We start from the raw sequence: 23,099 nt of genomic DNA, 5'->3' as shown, positions 1-23,099 counted from the left end.
ATTCTGTACGGTAGATAGCTACGGACAACCCCTCACCCACCCACTGACTGACGTATAGCAGTAGAATAACGACTCATAGGTAACAGCACCTTCAAGAACCCTACTGGACTCCAATTAACACACACACACCCACACACACTCACATACAACAGTCCATGTAAAGTATCTATCTCTGCTGTCATAATGAATTAAACAAATTCCATACATACTTAGTTGGGAGGGACGGAAAAGGAGAAGAGAAGAAAGAAAGTGAGACAGGGAAAGAGTATTCAAAATAGAAGAGAGTACGAGAGTGAAAGAGGTCGAAAGAGAGAGTGTGTGCCCTGAAGATGAGATAACTGACATTCGAGTGTCTGACATGGACACTAAGAGGGAGGGGTAGTGTGTATGTGTGGGCCATCCCAAGGGCCATCCACACGGTGTTCATCCACCTACACTGTGTACACTGCTGCCCTCTCACACACAACCTGGACAATTACACAAAGCTGTGGACAGCTGATTGGCAGGCGTGATGAGCAATTTGATGTATTTAGTTTGTGTGAGTGTAAGTGTGCTCACATTAATTATGAGTTGCTCCATCGCTAGGGTTGGTGCATTCACGCGCACACACACACACACACACACACACACACACACACACACACACACACACACACACACACACACACACACACACACACACACACACACACACACACACACACACACACACACACACACACACACACACACACACACACACACACAGATCAGAGTTCAATATGAGAACTTCTTCTGCATTAGAGCAGGCATTATGGAAAATCACTGCGTCCGCCCGAGGCGGCTGAACACTAAATAACCTATGGAAACAGGAGGGCTCATTTTGATGCATCCATCTTCCATGGATCTTCACGGCTGACAACCAGGAAGAGGGTTGGATGTTAAAGGAAAAAGAAAAAATAAGAAGGCTCACCTCAAAGTTGGTTTGCCTGGTGGGAGGCAGGCAGACATTCATTGGCTCCTGAGCCTGATGTTGCTCCTGCTGCTGCTGTTGAAGTTGTTGTTGCTGCTGCTGTTGTTGAAGTTGTTGCTGCTGCTGCTGTTGAAGTTGTTGTTGCTGCTGCTGTGTTAGCGCCTGCTGCTGGTGCTGTAGCTGATCCTGGAGCTGCAGGATGAGCTGCTCTTTCTGGACCAGCTGGTCACTGAGCTCCTTGTGGCTCTGCCGCAACTTGGCCTCACTGGACAAGAGGGCCTGGTAGCACTGGCTCATCTCTGTGTACAGCTGTCAGAACAAACACACATTATTGTGCCATATTTTTGACATATTGGTGAGGCAATTATGTTAGAGGCTTGGATGTTAGTAGGCTATGCATGGGCATTAAGGCTTTATTTTGTTGAATAATATGTGATCACAACACACAGCAAAATGAGTAAGGAATGATCAATAATGTGCGGTTATTGGACAATACTGGCTAGTTAACCCGCTTATACTGTGGCCATTTACCGACGGTGAAAGTGTTTATTCATATTTTGGGGCAATATACTCTTTGGATAGAAACATGGTGTTGGCACTATCTTCGTCAACCTTGGAATAAGCGTTACCTTACTACTGCAGCAAATGTAGAAGCCATATTAACGACCTAGAAGCTAGTACCATAGGCGGGCCAGTCAGGGTAGGGTCTTTAACACACAATATGGACCCTTTTCACTGCAGCCAGTTTGCAGGTCAATGCATCTGAAGGTAATAACATTAATTGTGGGTGTGTTTCATTGAGGTGTGTCTCTGTGCTACCATGAAGTTAACTGTAAGAGCTGTACAGTACATACTGGCACACAGAAACACCTTAATGAAACACCCACAAATGTTATTACATTACCTCCAGCTGTGATTACTCAGCAGAATGTCTGCTGTGAAAAAGGTCTATTGTGTTCCCCCAAAAGGTTGAAAGCTATTTCGAAATCCATGTAGTTTTTAAGGATATCTTGTAGCTAATGGCAGCTGAAAAATAATATACAGTATATTTATATTATAATATGTATTATAGTATTTTTGAAATACTGGTTCACTTTAGCCATAATAAAGCAGCCCTGTTGTAAAAAAAAAAAAAAAGAGAGAGAGAGAGAGAGACGGAGAGAGAGACAGACGGAAGGGGAAAGGATCAAAAGCGAGACAAAATCACTCATCAGACTGAGGTGACGAGGAGACTTGAGCCATGACACGGCCAGTTTGTTTCCATAGAGATGGGAAATGACATATGCTAAGATCATCTGGACTGTGAGAAAAAGAAGGGATGAAAAGAAGAGGGGAGGAAGATGGAAAGTGGGAAAAACAAGGTCCCTGACTTGACTGAATTTGTCCTAAATGCTTTCTCAGCCATTGCCCCCCCCCCTGTACTGGGACAGAGAGCAGAGTGTGTGTGTGTGTGTGTGTGTGTGTGTGTGTGTGTGTGTGTGTGTGTGTGTGTGTGTGTGTGTGTGTGTGTGTGTGTGTGTGTGTGTGTGTGTGTGGCTCCGTTTCAGCAGTATGGTACATCAGGGACAGAGGTGGTAGCTTGTGAGCGTATTGACAGTAATGGGATACAGTGAGAAAGAGCCTTAATTTTTCGCGGGCAATGGGAAAATAATTATGGGGGTATAGAGCTAGACTGGAAATATATTACAATCTGAGATTGCTGCAACAATGTGGTAATGATAATGGTAAGTTTAAGGTTTGGTCTTGTGTGAGAGGGTATGTGTGTATGCTGTATGATATTGATTTATTTTTAAAATCAATTCGAAATGCTTCTATTGAGACAAGGTTAACAATATTTTTGACCAGAAAAAAGTGTCAAGGGTGTTTTTTTTTATTTTGCGGCAGAGACTGTGCACAACACCAGAGTAACTTCCATCTGGAACAAATTTCTGTCAGATGAAAAAATTGCAGATCCTTACAATTTGTACATGACAGCAGTCAGTACTGAGATTTGGCTTGGCTTGTTTTGGTGTGTGTGTGTGTGTGTGTGTGTGTGTGTGTGTGTGTGTGTGTGTGTGTGTGTGTGTGTGTGTGTGTGTGTGTGTGTGTGTGTGTGTGTGTGTGTGTGTGTGTGTGTGTGTGTGTGTGTGTGTGTGTGTGTGTGTGTGTGTGCGTGCGTGCGAGATATGATAATAATCATAATAATCACAATAATCATTATAATAAGACATTTTTTAAAGTGCTTTTCAAAACAAGGTTACAGTGCTTTACAAAAACAAGGTACAAACTACACAGGAACATAAAAGAAAGATCAAATTAAAATAGTAAAATAAAATGAATACAAGAAAATGAGCATGTATGGTGGGGTTCACGAAAGGGCCTACTCTGTGTGGAGTGCATGTTCTCCCCGTATCTCCTAGGGTAGTTATAATACCCTCACAAAAAACATGTAGTAATCCTGGTCTCTATACCGCCTCCCCCTTGACAGCCGGGGCGCCTGATGGAGGGGAAAGGAACTGGTTAGTATAACGTGTTCCTTCCACGCGCTACGTCCTACCGGGGAAACTCCCCCGTCAGGTGACAAGAAGGTCAGTTGGCTCTCATGCATTGAAGGAGGCATGAGCTCGGCCCTGGGCTCCCTAGGCTGGTAGGGGGAGTGTAGCGCCCTACCACTCACTTAGAAAAATTGGCACCGGGTGAAAAAAGGGTTACAAAATCGTGGGATAAAAAAAAAGAAAAGAGAGGCAATAAGAAGATTTAAAATATGACACTGACTTTGCTAGCCTTAGATCCTCAGGCAGGACATTGCAAAGCTTTGGAGCCTGGGCCTCAAAAGCCCTATCGCCCCAGGTAATGAGACAAGTATTAGGAACAACCAAGAGGGCCCTATCTGAGGATCTCAGGCTGCTCTTAGACTCATACGAGAGGAGCATAACTAAAATGTACCTAGGAGCTTGGCCTTGTAAGGCTATAAAAGTCATCAGTAAAATCTTAAATTCAATTCTGAAACTCACAGGCAACCAGCGAAGAAAAGCAAGGATAGGTGTAATATGGTCACCTTTCATAGAATTGGTTCAGTCTAGCATCTGAATTATGTACCATTTGGAGATAGGAGAGCCCCGAGTACACAGTTATAGTGCTATAATCATGGTGAAATAAAAGCAGGAATGAACTTTGCAAAGTCTTCAAATGATGGGAAAGTCTTACTTATAAGGTTTACCCATACTTTATTGTCTCCGCCAGGCCGAAAGGCATGGCGAGAGAGTATGTTTTACCCTCCGTCCGTCCGTCCGTCCGTGTGTGTGTGTGTGTGTGTGTGTGTCCTGTCTGTGTGTTAACAGCTAATCTCCGGCACCGTTGGCCCGGTCGCTGCGAAACTGTGCACACACACTCCCTGGATGCCAATTCAGAACCTCTGCCCCACATTTTTCACATGGGCCTGTTATAGCGCCACCAGGAGGCCGATTTGTGCAAAACCCATTTTTTCTCATTACACCTACAGCTTTTAACCAAACGTCATGCAAATCGGTACACAGTATCTCTATAGTCATGTGATCAACCCGGATCTGTCCGATTTCCCATATTGCATCCTCATTGGCTAAGGTTGGCTTCCAAAGTTTGCAGGATTGGTCCGTTTTGAACAACTGCCTCCAATCATGAACGCAGCTTGCCATTTCCATAAAATTGCACACGCACATTCCCACTAGGCCGAGGAAGAAATGCCACTTGAACATTTTCAAATCAGCCTCATGGTGGCGCTATAACTGGCCGATTTGCATTTTTAACTATAACTGCACCGATCTGCGTGAAACTTTGCACGCACACTCCCTAGAGGCCAAGGAAAAACATTGGACTGCATTTTTCACATCTGCTTTTTACAGCGCCACCAGGAGGCCGATTTATGTAAAATACATTTTTGGAGATTATTCCTTCAGATTATGTCCAAAAAACACGCAAATTGGTACACTGCATCTCCATAGTCATGTGATTCTGATGGATCTGTCCGATATTTCATATTCCATCCTATTTGGCTTACAGTGGCTTCCAAAGTTTGCAGGATTGGTCAGTTTTAAACAAAATGCCTCAAAACATGAATGCAGTGTGCAATTTCCGTGAAAGTTTGCATGCAGATTCCCACTAGGCCGAGGAAGAAATGCCCCCCTTTTCACATTCACATTGGCCTTTATAGCGCCACCAGCAGGTCTAATTTAGCAAAACACATTTTTGGAACAAAATGCCTCAAATCATGAATGCAGTGTCATCCCATTGAAAGGCCTAAGAAGAAATGCCACCCTTTTCACATTGGCCTATTATAGCGCCACCAGGAGGCCACAATAACCTACCTGACCTGGCGGAGACCTGTGCTCCGAGGAGCACTTTTTCTAGTTACTTATTGTATTACTGCTAGTAGTACATTACTTGTATTATAACTTATTCTTTTTTTAAATGACATTATTTGTATTAGAACTTGTACGTATATGCAGGACATTAGTTGTGGCACAGTTTGGCAGAGTCTGCTGCACCAACATCACTGCAAATAAATTGAAAACGATGAGGGACCCAAAATGGACCCCTTGGGAACACCACAGGAAAAGTGGGTCGGAGGGGAGGATGCCTCCCCAATTACCACTGAAAAGCTTCTGTCATTCAGGTAGAAGGTGGTCTTTGCCTGCAAGTGTGTTTACCTGCTGATGGGAGGTAGCGTCCGTAGTGTGTGCCTCCTCTTGGTTCCTGAGAACTCTCTGTGTGTCCAGGTTGAGTCCTTCTAGCTGTCTGATGAGGTGACTCTGCTCTGCTGCATGCTCCGTACTCTGTCTGTATAAGGCCTGTACCTCCAACACCTCACGCCTAGACACAAACACACACGCACACACATAAATAAAATATGTACACACAACTAAAAACACACAAATATCGGTTCTACGTTCACATTGTAGAGAATTAGAGAGTGACTTTAAAATGAATGGACAGGGAGGGGATGCTTGACTGCTGAGGAAGTTTCCCGCTTGACGCTCGGACAGATTATTATGGGACTGCTGTGGGGATTTAACAAAGATGTGACGTATTTTAAGTACAATAATGTTTTCTCTCAACAAACTTTTGCAATTTTATCAAGTATTTCAGTGGTTCCCAACCTAGGGTCCGGCGCCAAAGATCACAGGGGAGGGTGTGTGTGAGGCCTTGTCTGTTTGGAGGTACTGTAGTCCAACATTTTTACATTTGTCTCCACCCACTCAAGTCTAACTGTATGTTCTCAATGTGTTATTGGTTCAAAAATGTTTTTTTTTTTTAAATCAAAAATGGCAAAACAAATTGCAGATCTACAAGCTTGTAGATGTGCTGTATGTGTGCATACTGTAGAGAAGGGTTCCCCAATTACTTTTCCCCAAGGGCCAAATTATGTCTTGGGTACCAAGCCAAGGGCCAGGGGCATTGTGCCCGCGCGCGAAGCGTCCGGGCGCCGAAATTGTGCAGGCGCGCGAAGCGCAACATTTTTAGTTTTTTATTCGTGTTTTTTCTCTAATCGAGCTAATTTGACACTGTGTTATTTTAGGCCTGGGATTCTTAAATCCTGTGTTATGGGTCACACAAGGAATGCAAAAAATAAAAAATAAGTCTGCTTGAAAAGTAATACAGATTAACTCATTGAGTGCCATTAACGTGTTTCACGTGTTTTACCGCTATGGTGCAACGTGCCATTAACGTGTTTCACGTGTTTTTGAAAAAAATAGAAAGAAAAAAAAGATTTTTTTTTTTTTCAGAACCCAAGATATCATTATCTGAAGATTTGCAGCTCCATCCACTCCTTGTTTAACTTATAACTGAAAAAGGCTGTATCTCGCTTCCTAAGCACTTTTTTTTTACTTTTGAAAAAAAAAAAATCAAAATCCAAGGCAAGGGTTTCAAGCCAAAACTTTGGGAACCACTGATGTAATTGACTGCTGTGTTATTTTAATTGTGTCATCTTGAGTCTGATGTTTGTCTGTTTTGAGGTGGGTTTAATAAGCCACTTAGTTTTCTTTTCTTTAATATCTCATCTGCACATGCGAGTAGCTGGTTTCTGTGTTTTTAATGTTTTCATCATTTAATGACTGGGTTTTGACTACTTTACCTCTGTGTTTTAACAATCTCAAAACTAAATAAATAAATAAAATATCCCCATTGTCAGTCAATATTACTTACATTTACCCTAACATAAAAAACATTGGCATCAGCGATTCTTGCTCTGAATCCACCTCTTTGTACCGTGAAATTACCACAAAGTGATCCTTCTCGCTTTACAAGGACATCTTTAATGGGCCGACTGAGAACAGTCTCTCCAGTCCCGATGTGACTGACATGTCAGAGTGCCTCTGGCGTTAAGACAGAAAAGTAGTTAAAAAAGGTTGAGATTACCTCTAAGGCAGCCGTGGTTCTCACAGTTTTTATCATATCGACTAAAGCTTAGCCAAAGCCCACACCGTTTCCCCTCTTCTACCTTCTCTTAAAGCACATCCGCTATGCAGGGCTTAGCAAGTGGCTCTAGGTGAGCTGGGTGTGGAGAGTGTGTGTGTGTGTGTGTGTGTGTGTGTGTGTGTGTGTGTGTGTGTGTGTGTGTGTGTGTGTGTGTGTGTGTGTGTGTGTGTGTGTGTGTGTGTGTGTGTGTGTCACCTTTCAAGGCTTGTGGTGGAGAAAGGGAAAAACTACCACACAGAACTATATGGTATGGTTTGCATCCCATGTCTATAATGCATTATAAGCATACTTATAATACATTATAATCTCCTTATAATCTCCAAGAAACCATCACGCCAGAATGAAATGTTTGGAACGGGGGAGTCTGGTGCAACGCTCAGGTCCTGGACCTGGTGAGACGAAGGAGGAGCCCAGCCAGGAGGCCATCCGCAGAGCCTAGTCCCTCCCCATCCAGAGCCTCCGCTCTCCCCCAGTCCCGGCAGAGTAGTTCCGGAGAAGCGGATCGAGTGGCCCTGTCTTGCCCTAAGAGGACTGACCGTGGGTAGCTACTGGGACGTAAGTCGGGGGTTTGATCAACCCCGGCTGGGTCACCTGGGCGAGGGAGTATGTTGTTGAGACCCGAAACACCCGTCGACCCCAGGCTACAACACTGATGATACGTCCCAGGTGCATCCATGTGATGTTTTTCTTTATAATACATACATACTTACTTACATACTATACTTACATACATATTATACATACATACATACATACACATACATACTTACTTACATGCATACTATACTTACATACATATTATACATACATACATACATACCATACCTACTGTACATACACTATACATGATATGATAACCCAAATATTGGGATGACTCCATGTAAATATATATTTTATTTCTTATTCAAAGCGGCTTAATTGCAACCGTAGTCAGGTACACGTTTGTATTCTATTTGATCCAGAAAACAAATCCAGAACACTGCTTCTACAGGGAAGTGACTCACTGCAGTTGGTTCTTCGTTGCCACCTCTGTCTCCTTGGCAGAGAGCTGGGCAGCCATGCTGGAAATCTGGCTCTGAAGGGACAACACCTCCTCCCTGGCATTGGAAAGCTCCCCCTCCAGCTCCTGATACAACACACAGATAAAGGACATGTTACAGCACTTACAACAGAAACACGAAGCCCTGTTTTGACATTTAAAGAGAACCTTTCACAATACTTTCCATCTGAAAGCATTGACAATTCAGACGAGACAGAAATGTTTGATTTTTTGTGTGTGTGTGTGTGTGTGTGTGTGTGTGTGTGTGTGTGTGTGTGTGTGTGTGTGTGTGTGTGTGTGTGTGTGTGTGTGTGTTAGGGGTGTGCCGATACACTAATTTCACGAAACGATACGATACGATATTTGGCTCACAACTTCGATACGATTTCGATACGATACGATACGCACTTTTTTTATTATGAAAATATATGGAGGAGAAAAAAAGAAAATGCAAACAAATAATTCTGTTTTTGCATTATTCAGACATGCAAACTTGTAGATTTTCAGCTACAATAGCCGTTTTGAATCCAAATAGTATGACACCTGACCTGAAAAAAAAACCTGTTGTCACTCTTTTCACTTCGGGGCCGTTTGCATGTCTGATTATTATGATTGTAAAAAAAAAAAAAAAAAAAAAAAAAATTTTTTTTTTTTCAAAAACGATATTTTTTTTCCCCAAAACGATACATATCGTCGCGAAAACGTATCGCGATATATCGCGGGACGATATATCGGCACACCCCTAGTGTGTGTGTGTGTGTGTGTGTGTGTGTGTGTGTGTGTGTGTGTGTGTGTTTTACAGTACAAATGTACGTACAGTATGGCTTACCAGTACAAAAGATATGATGCACCAGTCCCTTGTGCAATATATTAAGAGCACCTGTATAAAAACCTGGTTTTGATAGTGTGAGGATGAGGGAAATATCAGAATAATGAAGTGGACCCCCTTCTATTTCAGATGCTTCATTCATTAGTCCAGACAGCATCTATAAGCGCAGAGCACAGTTGTGACCCCCCCTTTTGTCCTCAGTCACCCTCAACTCGTTTGAAAATGGACTCGCCTAATGGCTAACGAACTAGTTTAGATTTAAGAAAAATAGAGAGAGACAGTGTGTGTGGGAGAGACAAACAAATGTGTTTTGAATGAGAGCCAGTGTGAAGCGTCATCTCCACTTCCAAAGACTTCTCTCTCATAGAGAGGGAAGCAGCTCTTAGAGCAGGGCAGGTTCCAGCCCAGCCTCCAGCATCAAACACACCAGGGTCACCCAGCATCGGATACACTCACTCTTAATGAGCAAATTATGGGCGACATTCTAAGATGGCAAGACACATAAAGTGACTCTCTCACACCAAAATGAGCAATCTTGATGCCCCGTGTGCATGTGTGACTGTCACTGAGGATTTTGTTCTAGAGGGCATCCATTAACACTGACCAACTCCAAAAATTTGCAGTAAATTTAATACAACGCAGATGTAACTTATATTTTTTTCAGAATATGCATGGGAACCATTTTAATGTTACATTCCCGGACAAATCTTTGGCATGTCAAACAAATTGGCATCGCTGTATCGTTGCTGCGCCACGTTTCCTGTCTTTCCTCCGACTCCGACCTCCACACCAACGCTGTGCTGAAACCAGATGAGGAGCAGGTGGAACGTCTAAGGACAGTGATTGATGTGCATAGAGAAGTTGCCTGGGCCTGTTCCGACCTGGCATAATTACAACACGGGCACTTACTTATTCAAGCTGCTCTGTCCGAGTCTGTTTGACAGACTCAGCATTGTGAAAGGGAATGGCACATTTTGAGTGCTACGCTGTAAAATCCTGAGTGTTAATTTAAATCTATGAGTGTACAAATGGAACCAATGGACACGTTAGGGTTGTAGGAATGTGCGTGTGTGTGTGTGTGTGTGTGTGTGTGTGTGTGTGTGTGTGTGTGTGTGTGTGTGTGTGTGTGTGTGTGTGTGTGTGTGTGTGAGGAAGGACATCTCCGCTGGTCTCCTGCAAAGACTACTATGCTGCATGAGTATTAATACTCTCCTCTGAATATTGATTGACCAGTTTTGCATCCTAATACATTTGGCATGGTGGGCAACCTTTTGTTTTCCTGCTCATTTAAGGCAGCAATGATGGGTTAAGTGATTATAAGTGCCCTGTTTGAGTTTAAAGATGACATGGTTGAATGTTCATTCTGCTACTTCGCTGCTTGAACGTGGGGAGTGAATAGCTCAGGTGAAATATTTTCTATAGTCTCTAGTTTAAATGCCAGCTCATGTAGATGTGGTAGTATTTTTCATTACGTTTGGAGTATCTGGTGGCTAACTAGCAGCTCTGATGTCATCTACACCTTCCAGCATTTGCTACTACTGGCGGGTGTAGCTGACCCCCACATCGATAACCCCTGATTTATACATGTACTTGGTCACGCAACAGTGTTGCATACCAAAAATTGCCAAATAATAGATCGGCTATTTTTGGTACCGTAAGAGACATGCTGCGCAACTAATTAGAAATCAACCTGTTGCCAGGGCAGATGGACCTCTTCGGTGTCAGCTCAGGTCATTATTTTCCCAGCCCAAGCGAGACAAAACCTGGGCCCGACTAAAGAATGCAATGATGAACAGAAGCCATGCATATGTTTAAAATGTGTGCTTTGCTGCAGGTATCATTTTATATTCACAAGCTGAGGAGAGGGAGGGTAGGATTGAAAGCTTCAAGGTGGTAGTGTGGATTCAGGTTAGTGTGTGTGTGTGTGTGTGTGTGTGTGTGTGTGTGTGTGTGTGTGTGTGTGTGTGTGTGTGTGTGTGTGTGTGTGTGTGTGTGTGTGTGTGTGTGTGTGTGTGTGTGTGTGTGTGTGTGTGTGTGTGTGTGTGTGTGTGTGTGTCTCTCTTCTGTGTCTACCTTGACTCTGTTCCGGGCGTTGTCCCCCTGTCTCTGTCCATCCTCCAGGTCAGCACGCAGGGCCACGCAGCGGGACGCTAATCCCTCCTTCTCCTCCTCCATGGCCCTCACCACCCGCTGATCCTCCTCCTCTCTCCTCCTGATCTCTTCCCTCATGTCCTGGGTGGCAGCACAGGTGCACAGAATGGAGGGGGGGGGTCACAGGGAGCCAAACAAACAAATGGAGGGACGGAATGAGATTAAGAGAGAAAAGAAAGACTCCAGCAAAGAAAAAAACACATACAGGCATTGAATAAAAACAAAAGAGAAATGCTCAACGAAAAAGAAAGAAAAGCCACATGTGGTTTTGGGGTTGAGGAGGTTGTGGTGTATGAATATGTAAATGCGTTCCACCCCCTATGAGTCTCTGATTGGCCAAGGTCACCGGCACGTGCTGCCACACGTCTGGGGTGCAAGCCGGGGCTACACACAGGTACACCAAGGTGTTCACAGGCTTTATACTTTAATGACAATGCTCCTAATGAGAGTGCCGCTGACTCCAAGGCCACTCCACCCGGGTCTTCTTTGATGCCGTCCCCCTGCTAGTCTCTTCTTTGGTGAGGAGAGCATGGCGAGGCATGCACAAGGAGGACCCCTTCCCTTTATCAATTAATCATGGCCGCGTCCCTTCCAGGGGTGTAATTAGGGCAAAGACAAATCGCCAAATTCGTCGTCATCGCCATTTTGGCTTGTACCCCTGCCGAACTCCGTCATTAAGAATTTATCTGCCAGTCATCACTGTGCTTCTCTTCTCTCTCTTTCTCGCATCTGTCTCTGTCTTTCTCTCTCTCTCTCTCTGCCTCACTGTATCTTAGTGTAGCGTTTCAGTATTCAATAGTGAGAGAAAGCACAGAACAAGAGGAGGTAAGATGGAGAGACAGAAAGAAGAGAAAAGAGAAAATAATTAAATAAATTAAATAAAACAATAACAGATTTTTTTTCAAGTTAATGTAATTCAATGCACAGCAATATAAGCTTGACATGATCACTTCAACTTCAATGTAGCAAGCAACCACCAAGCTACCCACAAATTGAAGTTCAATAGATATTCATTAGAATACAGAAAAAAGGGAAATGCAAAATAACAAAATATCAAATATACATATAGTGTACTATGTGCAAATAAGAGACATCACTTAGCAGCAGATATCAAATAGGTCACAGTTATATATACGTGTACATAAAATAGTAGTGCCAGTGCAACGGCAATTGAGTGTATTCACAGTCATATACTGTGCAAGTGATTCTGCCAGTGTAACGGCCTGTGTCTCCATGACTAACACGGCAACAGGGCCAAGCACGCTAATATTGTTTCCCTAAGATGATCGGGGGAAGGGAGCGCGAGTGCGGCAGGCCGAAGCTTCTATAGCCTCGCCCGCAAAAGCCACGTCCATGCGTGGTCATTGGTTACACCTTCAAATAGCATTCAAAACACATATAAAGCAGCGACCTCGATGGCTTTATGAGGAACGACGCTGCGCTCAGGGGAGCCCCTTCATTCAGTATTTGATGCTGCAGTATCACAGCGATGTGTCACATTGTTAGCTTAACCATTTGTTATTTTCTGTGATAGATGCTACCATACAATGGACAACGTATAAATTAGCTTGACAATGAGAGACAGACAGAAACAGTGGCTGCATCTGTCCTCTCTATAAAGCGCGAAAAAAAGAATTTCACCCACTTCTTTACACCTGTAAACCTGTGGTGTGACAATAAAGTTTGATTCTAATTCTGAAGTGACTGGCTGCCCCGGGCGAAGGCCACAGGGCACTGGTCCCATTTGGTGTCACACAGAAACAGAGTGTCACAAGAAACGTGTTCCACCAACCTTCAGTTCTTGACTCTGACAGGCCAGCTTCTCAAGCAGACCTGACTGCTCCCTCTTAATCTCAGCTTTCTCCTCGTCCACCAACATCTTCCTCCGAACCAGGTTGTTGATCTCCTGCTGCTGTCCTGTCACTTTCTGTATGAGAGAATGAGAAAGAGTGACGCAGTCAGAGAGAGAGAGAGAGAGAGACAGAGGGAGGGAGGCAGCGAGAGAGAGAGAGACAGACAGACAGACAGACAGACAGACAGACAGACAGACAGACAGAGAGTCTATTAAGTCTATATTAATGCACTTCATCTTCTTGTTTTGACTTCAGATATTTTTAGCCCTGCAATGACCCCGATTTGGATCTCTCACATTGCCGTTTGTTTTATCACTACTGAGCCAAATACAAACATCATTGTTATTGTATTAAAAAAAAAATTAAGTTAATTATGATATTACGATATTACACCGTGAAACAACTCAGCCAAATCAGAGCAAGCAGCGGAATACACAAAACGCGCACACATGAATGAGTTAGACGGCAGATACTAAATAGACGTTTTAAAACTCAAGGTCCCATCATGCTCAATATGATGCTTCCCATGGTTGAACAAACTAGAGAATAGGGGGTAGGGGGGACGGACGATTCTATTATTTTTAATGAGCATCTGATTTTGATCCCTTTAGTCTACACTGTTCTTGGATAATTATTATTTTGCGTTTTTATTTGGCAGGCCACTTGCTCGCCTTGTTGAGTAAGAGAGGCTGGCCTTTTAACACAGTATCAGCTGGTCTCCGGCACTGATGGGGTAATCCACAGCCTTCTGTGGGTCCACCCTTCTCTTAGCTAACACAGTACTATGGGATGCAATTAATTGCCATGTAGAGAGGAGGGTGGTTGGAGGTGGTGGTGGGATGGGGAGTATCACTCAGATCTATCCAGATAGTGGATTTAAGCGCTCCTCGCCTCTCCTGATTCGAATGACGGAACGAAAGGGGGCTTTAATAGAGATTTATACTGCCGAGCGGAAAATAAATTCAAACGTTGATAATGAGGTGGGCGAGAACAATCTGAACCCCAGTAGTGCTCAATTGGAAGGAGACGGGAGAGAGGGAGAGAGAGAGAGAGAGAGAGAGAGAGAGAGAGAGAGAGAGAGAGAGAGAGAGAGAGAGAGAAGGGGGGGGGGAAATAGGGTTCTGCCAAGTTAAGAGGTCTAGGACAGAGAGATTAGCATTTGAAAATTCCCAGTGCGGTTCAAAAATGAAAGCTAATTATGTTACAAAAATGGGAAGTGGGAGTGGAAGAGAGAGAGACAAAAAAAGCATAGAGAAGAATGAAGAGATGAAGAGAGGAAAAATAGAGAAGAAAGGACAGATATCTCTTTTTTTTATGCATTGTCAAAGTTGGAGGAGAGTGGGAGATGTTAAGCGGTGAGCGTGTGAGATCCAGCACGGGCTCAGTGGACCATCACATCCTCCAACAGTCAAGTGCAGGGAATTGCTCACCAATTAATCACCATTTGGGTGCGTTTGGCCCTGAGATGGTGGACGGGATGATGAATGACAGTGGGCCAGATGACGGTGCACAGAGTCCCGGACTATTAATGAGCTCCTCAAAACAAAAAAAAACACCCACAACTGCAAAATAACTTTTTTTTTATTATTATGCTGCTCAGAGCGCCAAGACAGCCAATCACAAAGTGCGAGGATTAGGAAACAGTGGGCCCTATTTTGACAGCAGAACTTAGCGCCATGGCACATAGTAACTTGTGCCGTGGGGGTGTGTGTCCAGCGCAATGGTCCTATCTACAAGCTGTTAAAATGCCCGTAGCGCCAGGCGCTATCCGTTGCGCCTGGCGCTGCGGGCACTGAATTATTCATGGGCGTTACATTAATAAAACCAATCAGTGTCTGGTGCCATCACCTTAAGAACTAGGTTATGCCTGGCATGAGGCGCATTCCATAGTGGTGGAGATCAGAAGGCTAGTGACAGAACGCTTTTCTACAGTAACCTCCTGCATGAAGTTAAAGCATTTTATGGGAGCAGCATTCATAATGTGATATAATGATGTCAGGACACTCGGGTGAAACATCAACATTGAAATGAAAGAAATCCAAACTGTTTAACAACAGACTCTCTTACTTGACGGACGCTAGTACACACATAGGTTGCATATCATTTATATACACAGAGAATTGCTCCATGGATTTTAAAATATTACGCTTTTACTGTAGTAGAGGTTTACTATGTTAGGTAGTGTTTTTTAGTGATCTGGGTATCTGTTTATTGTGTCTGTATGTTGTTGTTTTTTAACCACTGCACAAAGGAAGTAGTTTGAAGTTGAAGTTGAAATCCAAACACCCTGCATGGCCGTTACCACTGTAGAGAATCACTTTAGCCTAATTGTCTCATCATGTCCAACAGACATCTGTAATGTCTTGACATATCAGTTGAATATTCACATGCTCATTTTATTTTAGGTCATCATTTTTTAAACTGCATATTAAAGCACGAGACAGTGGGAACACGCCCACCTAGGAAGTTGCATCATGGCAAGGTAACTACACAACTCAAACCTCTACCAAAGTCACCTATTACTACTTTCTCCTGTGGTGACCTTTGACTAATACAGTGGATACATTCCCTCTCACTCTATGCCACAGTGCATAGAGTAATAACTGATCTACAAGCTCACAACGGGTCACGGATTTGACGTGTTGTGAGCTCATAGATCTGCTATTTTCATGTGACGGAGCATAAATTGGGTATTATACTTCTTAGATGATTGAGGAAGGTGCGTCCACCCGTCAGCCAGCTGATGATAGCGTTAACAGCAGTCTCAGAAGGGAACAAATAGGGAACACTAGCGTTAACAGGATGAAAGCAACACTAATGAAGGTAGCTGACTGAAACTTCAGTGAATGATTTGAAGTCAATTAACAGCATCGATGTCATTATCGTTCGCTTTCAACTAAATCAAAAGATCACTAGCACTCACTTCAAGTCCTTATATTTTATTCTCTTGCACGGGCAGCAACGAACGAACGTGTGTTTCCAGGACTTGAAGTGAATGCTGGTGATGATCTTTTGATTTAGTTGAATTCTCTTTGAACCGTGCACCTGGTAAAAGATTGGTTGTTTGTGACGAGTGCTCGCATTCCTTAACATATTATCCTGCTTCATTAAATAAAGTTCAATAGGAGAATAGTTTTAATTGAGCCTTTTGTAAGCTAGTCTTGAATCAAAATAAGTGAGCTATTCATAAAATGCATTAATGGTATTATCGGTACTATGTTTTTGTTGTTATTATTTGGTATGATTATGTCAGTGTGAAAAATCAGTAAGACAAATTCCTCATTTTGCCCAAATGGGACCTGGGAAACTGAAGTGTGTCTTTAGCAATGTAAAGTACCTGCTCCAACTCCTGAATGTTGTAGTCTTTGCACTGAAGGATCTCCAACACTTTCCTGTCCTTAGTCTCAGCTTTATGCTTCTCGCTGCAGAACACACACACACACACACACACACACACACACACACACACACACACACACACACACACACACACACACACACACACACACACACACACACACACACACACACACACACACACACACACACACACACACAATGAGAGAGTGAAGATGTGTCATCCAAAAATAAGAGATACTTGCAGGTTATTCAGGTTTCAAAAACAGATTGCCTTTGGTACAAGCAGACCAACAGACAGGTAGAAAGAGCAAACAGGGCTAAAAAGATGTACTACACACATAATAAAATAAGGCACGTTATAAGTCCATAGATATACAGAGTTCCCCAGGGGTCTATACATGCCGCCCTCCTTCTTTCCCTCTACACCAACGCTTCCCAAAACTAGCCGATCTACAAGCTGACAACGTGTCGCTTGTAGATCTGCTATTTTCACCAAACGTTCGCCTATTGTGGCATGCCCAAAAAAGGGATGCTAGGGTCCATGTGGTTAAACTAAAGCTGAGGAATTTACTGTGCATGAAAACACAGGTTGCATAGCTGCTTCTACGTAACAGCAGCACTGAGAGTGTAATCAAATAACCCAGCAGCCCTCTCCAAGCATCACCTCCATCGTCCTCCTGACCAGCTCCAGGGTATGAAGGCTATCCCTTTCATTGTAGTCCACTGGTGCATCTTGTAATATGGTGCGTGTTTATAGGTGCAGAAGCCTAAAATGAACAGCAATTGGGGACCTGTTTGTTTTAACTGCTGTAACCCCCCCATCCATTCAGGCCTTTCTCCATTTCTTTAGCTTCTTCTCATCCATCTTCTTTCTCCCATGGTAGACATTGAAATAAGAGTCTGGGATCCCTGGAGGGAGGAGGTGGAATGCAGGCAGGCCCCCGCTACCCTTCCTCGTGGTGTTCCTCGCCATGTCCTGAGCAACCAACCAATCACTGTGCAAGAACACCTGGGGAATGCATGCTGGGGATAGCTAGGGTGCACGGCGGTTCCCAACAGGCCCCCGGCACTTCACTATTATAGTCAACGCAATTATGTCAATATCATCCCCATACACTACCACCAATACACCAGTTGATAAAACAGACATGCACACACACACACACACACACTTTGGGAGCACATTCCTCGACTGCTGGTCTCACTGGACCAGCATACATCGATGGGTTTCCTGTAGGGAACTATATAAAAGATGTGTTAAGGATGAAGCTGTGGAGACAAAGACAAACTGTTGCATTGTTTTTTTTTTAACCCTGGCTCACAGAGAGGATGCCCAACTACTGACAAGCCCTAAAAGCAGGCCATGTTGGCCACTGAACAGCAAGTATTACTAAAGGCATTGTTCATACAACGGTTATAATGTTGAATTGTTGGAGGTACATTTCAGCACAGTATGTTTCAGGGTTACTTGTCTGAAAAGGTAATAGCAAATTAATGTTTAAATTGTTTATTATAAATATATATATGTATGTCTAATATAAATGCAAACAGTATCTGACATACAGTATACCCCCCCAGGATCACCAAGCATTGACAACATTTTAAACAAACTTCTTTAAATAACTTTGAAAAACTGTTCAATCAACTGATACAGATAGATTCAGATGTTACAGAAAACAAGCATTCATAATGTTATAATCCTTGCAGCTTGGAACAAAGCACAGTGTCAGCTCAAATAGCTTTTTTAAAAATCCTTCACTTTCTTCAAACCCGCCCACCAACACTGTCGATGAAAACCTGCAGAAAGTTTCCCATGCCACTGTATTTGGTGTAGCTTAGCCACCTTGCAAGGGAAAGGTCATATTCAATCTCACAATTTATCCCGTTAAAGACAGGCGTTTGGAGGGAGCGTTTGGAGTGTCCAGGACGGCAGAGCCAGGGGGAGAGAGAGTGTTTTCATTAAAAAGAGTTTCCGTGGCTGGAGCGCTAGACCAGGGATAAGGAGGCTTAAATCAGCATCTGCGCCAGATTTCCACAGTAACCCGCCCCTCCCCACTGGTCAAGGGGGTGTCTCAAACACACCCTTGGACGACTTTCACACACATATTTCTCTTTTGCTTACGAGATAAAGGCATTTTCAGCTTGTTGAGCTTCTGAGGTAGCAATTTGTGAAAGAAGAAAAAAAAGAAAAGAAAATAAAGAAGAAGAATGTGCTCACCGTTCAACTACTAGACTGACAGCTTGAGTCAAGTCCGGATTGGCCACTTGAAGGCGTTTCCATAGGGACCACACAAAATCCTTGTCAGCCTGAGAAAAGACAAGAATTCAAACTCTGATTCATTTCTCAGTGTTTTCAGTTGCTACATATTGAACTAGAATTGAGGGGAGAAAAAACTGATAGAGAGGTTATAGACCAGAAAAAATAAACATATATATAAATATTGTACTATCTAAGGCATCGCATTAAAATCCCCACCAACATGACACCAGTGGCATGTCTCAGCTGTTCTGAATAAAATACAAAATAATTCAATAGAACGGCCGCTCAGTGACATTAGCATATGGAAAAAAGGATGTGGAGGGGTGGAGAAGCCGAACCAATCAATAATTTAAGCATCTTGTACAAAATATGTTTTGATCTGTCCTGCCCCCTCTAATCATGGGGCTGCCTCAACACAGGGAGTCTGTGCAGTGCTGAGATGTGACCTTCGACTCAAGGGGAGAGCGCACATTGACACTTGTCATTATGAAGTATTTATGACCAGAGAGACGTGGGGGATTTAAATCAAAACACAGCAGTCAATGTCTGGCACTTCCTTTATTAATAAAACTTTCTTCCAATGATTATTTTTTTCCCTCTTCTGCTCGGCTATGGGCCCAACAGTAACTAGAAACTCAAAAGTGATGACAGGGAGAGAGTCCTCTTCAAGCAGCGTGGGAGAGCTAGCGAGCAAGAGAGAGTCAGCCGAGGCTGAGCCAGTCCTGACACATTTCCAATTCAAATTGTCTCGCTGGCTTTTCAAACATTTTTTAAGCTACATTACATCTAATGAGAGACATCTGAAAACTAAATTCTCTAACATTAAAGATGGGGAATTATACCAAATCGACTTAATATAATATTATCTGATAAATTATGTTCACATCATCACGAGATAAAAGTCGTCCCTCCCACTGGACTCCACCGGTCCTCCAATTAGTGCATGAATTTTAAAATCTCACCATTCAAAAATGTCTAATCAATTATTTACTAAATGGCAGAGGCAGACCTTGATAAGGCCATGGACCGAACATACAAAGTAGAGGGACTTACTGGATCTCTATGTGTGTGTGAGTGTATGTATATACAGTAGAGTGGGAGCAGGGGAATGGGGGGGTGTAGAGCGGGGGGGTGAGATCTCACCAAGTCGACCCTGCAATGCAGCTACGGATAAAATGAAGCATCATCGCTGACTTCAAATAGGTGGTTTTGCTCTATGCTTGGCCTTTGGCTGCTGTTGAGACAACCGCTAAAGACAGGACCCCTCATCGCTCGAAATCAAGGGCTCCTCTCTTAGCACATGTATGTGTGTACTTAGAGATGTATCGAATGTGCGTGTTTGATGATCACTGAATTATTAATCACAGTTCCAATCCAGACCTTGAAACACCATGGGCTAAACATACTAAAAGTAGGGGGCCCCCCGCCTTGAATCCAACGACGTATTAATAAAATTAGCATGGTCAAGTAGGAGCGATTGCTGGCCAACTGATGAGTGTCTTTGTAGTTAATGGCAGTCCTGAAGATCGTAGTGCCAGAGACTTTTAAGACATCAATGGCATTCAAATGCCACTGTTTAAATGGTACACTGCACAGCTAAGGGTCCCTATTAGACAGACAGAATCACTGATGCTCCACTCTGCCCCAGACCACCAAGGACGGTTCCTGTGCCAGCTCAGTGGAGGAGACATTTGAGAGACACTTTGGTCTGGATTTACGGAAATACACAGCGCAGTGGCGTGATGTTAGACCTGGCAGAGAAAGTACGCTACTTGAAGGCCTACTGATGATTACAAAAGCTCTATGCCCATGCCTAATACCTAAAGACTAAGCTACTCTTCTAAAGGGGCAAAGTTAGCCAATATAAGTTATGCAATTACAGTTAGAAATAAAATATATTGATAACAAATAACATTAAAAGAAATTTCCCTTTTAAAAGTACCTAGCAGATATGTAGTAATTAGAATGCCACCGTAGAAAGGATGGAAGTCCGAAGTTTAAACAGGTTAAATTTTAAAAAGGAAAAAAGAATATCGTTGCCGTCAGGCAGAAACCTTGTATCTCCATATTTCAATTTGTATGTTTTTTTTTCAAGAGTGTCGCGCAAAAACAGACGATCTACAAGCTCACAACACCTTGCATCAGGACGCGTTGTGAGCTTGTAGATCTGCTATTTTCACTCATTTTGAAGTTTTAAATTGAAAGTGGTTAAGTATGTCTGTGTGTAACAAATAATAACTAAATTGGATCCATTGGAACACAGGCTCTTAAAAAATAACGGTTTTGGACATACAAGGTTTCTGCCCGACAGCAACGATATGTAAAGCATAAATTGAAGTTTAGGTAAAGGTTTAATTGATTAACTTTACTTAAGTTTAAGCACTGTTAGTATGGTTATGTTTAGGCATGGCATATGTTTGGTTAGGTTACTGGTCGAGTAAGGATCTAGGGAGGGTGTTCTGGCTGGCGGGACTTCCGTCCTGGACAGTGATAACCCTGATATGTGAAACAGATTTGATCATTCACAATTTAGGCATTTAGCAGACGCTCTTTATCCAGAGCAAGGTCTTCAGATTACGGCGGAAAATTGGAAATGAGTCTGCAGTTCTAACTGCAACTGATAACACAGTGTGATGGTGTGATCTTTATTCTTTAACAGAGTGCTTAGATAAAGACAGGGATCAAAACAGGCCAAACCAAACGGCTATTACACTATACAATATGAGGATGTGTGCACCTAGATGTTTACAATAATATCAAGACTTGTTTTTGTGTGTATGATAAGGTTACACGTGTTTGCTGCCTACAACTATGGCACTGCATCTGTCTCACACAGCAGTGGAGAGATAGCAGAAAGTGACAGACAGGTGAGTTCATGCTATAAGGCACCACCTGGTGGTGAGCATGCAAGGACAGCATGTCTCAATCACTAGCACAAGATGAGAGGTGTGACATCTCATGCACTCTGTGTGCCACTGCCTGTGAGTGTGTGTGTGTGTGTGTGTGTGTGTGTGTGTGTGTGTGTGTGTGTGTGTGTGTGTGTGTGTGTGTGTGTGTGTGTGTGTGTGTGTGTGTAAAATATAAGAAAGTTATTTAAACAGTGGTTGTATATACTGTACACATATCCCCACAAAACATCACGCACACTTTCACATACCTGACATTCGACTAAATCCTCTGATAATCTCTTCACCTGCTGCTCCAGCAGCAAGACACGAGAGTCGTTAAGAGAAGACATTGTAGACATTGTAGCTGTGAAGACAGTATGCAGAGAACAATACAAGATGTACAGTTACGTGGGTTTTCTTTGACACAACTCCTATCCCAAGATATAAAAAACAGCTAGTTTTGGGGACGTATATCAACAGGTGTCATCATCGCTCGCAAACTTTACATTCAGTAATATAGTTGATAGCAAATATATACATAGTAAAAAAGTATATATTTGTAATTGTCAAGAGTTACACTGATGTTACTGTGCTGACAACTGAGCAGTGGTGTAAAGTAACTAAGTACATTTACTCAAGTACTGTACTTAAGTACAATGTTGAGGTATTTTTTACTTTACTGGAGTATTTCTAATTTTGTGTACTTTTACTTCTACTCCACGTCTCAGAGGCAAATATTGTACTTTTAGTCCACTTCAACATACGTTATCCACTTCAGTCCTATATACATTTCGGCCATTTGAAAATAGCCGATCTACAAGCTCACAATGTGTCTCATGCGACACATTTTGATACCAATACTTCTCGGTACTTTTACTCAAGTAACTTTTGAATAGCAGACTTTTACTTGTAACATAGTAATTCTACATTGCAGTATTGATACCCAAGTAAAAAACGCGAATACTTTTTTTCCACCACTGTCTAGTAACAGACAGTTCAACCATAATAACAGCATGATAAAGTTGCATTTCTTACCCCACTGACTGCACGACTCGCCTGTTTGTTGTTGTGTGTAGTGTAGTTCTAGTATTGACAACCCTCCGTGTGAAGCGACCAGACGCTCCACAGCGTTACGTCACGTACGAATACATCCGAAATAATACCCGTGTTCTCTCGCGGACTTAATGGTGTTTATTGTTGCTTTTCTGTGGTAGAAAAGCAGTCTTTCCCGAGCAACAGTATCGTTGTCAATAACTACCGAGAGATGCTTTCAAACAAGCCCGCTGCTTTCCGTTTATGTCTTCCTCATACGTCATTTTCTTTACGTCAGTT

General features: G+C 42.9%; 1 protein-coding gene across 1 annotated transcript in view; it reads right to left on the bottom strand.

Moving 5' to 3' along the window:
* cntln (centlein, centrosomal protein) overlaps positions 1-22,127 on the bottom strand; it is a 147,714-nt gene extending 125,587 nt beyond the window's left edge. Inside the window, exons 1-8 of the mRNA XM_084046775.1 lie at positions 22,037-22,127; positions 18,838-18,926; positions 16,597-16,681; positions 13,199-13,333; positions 11,329-11,487; positions 8,392-8,513; positions 5,617-5,779; positions 953-1,261 (exon numbers count right to left, since the gene is read on the bottom strand). Of these exons, the coding sequence (XP_083902901.1) occupies positions 953-1,261; positions 5,617-5,779; positions 8,392-8,513; positions 11,329-11,487; positions 13,199-13,333; positions 16,597-16,681; positions 18,838-18,926; positions 22,037-22,126 (1,152 nt within the window). The 5' untranslated portion in view covers position 22,127. The remainder of the gene's footprint in view (positions 1-952; positions 1,262-5,616; positions 5,780-8,391; positions 8,514-11,328; positions 11,488-13,198; positions 13,334-16,596; positions 16,682-18,837; positions 18,927-22,036) is intronic.
* Positions 22,128-23,099: the final 972 nt, after the last annotated feature.

The sequence above is a fragment of the Gymnoscopelus microlampas genome, assembly GCF_963454915.1.
Source record: "Gymnoscopelus microlampas genome assembly, chromosome: 2".
Classification (NCBI taxonomy): Eukaryota; Metazoa; Chordata; class Actinopteri; order Myctophiformes; family Myctophidae; genus Gymnoscopelus; species Gymnoscopelus microlampas.
The sequence above is the reverse complement of the archived record's forward strand: the minus strand, read 5'-3'. Positions and strand labels throughout refer to the sequence as shown.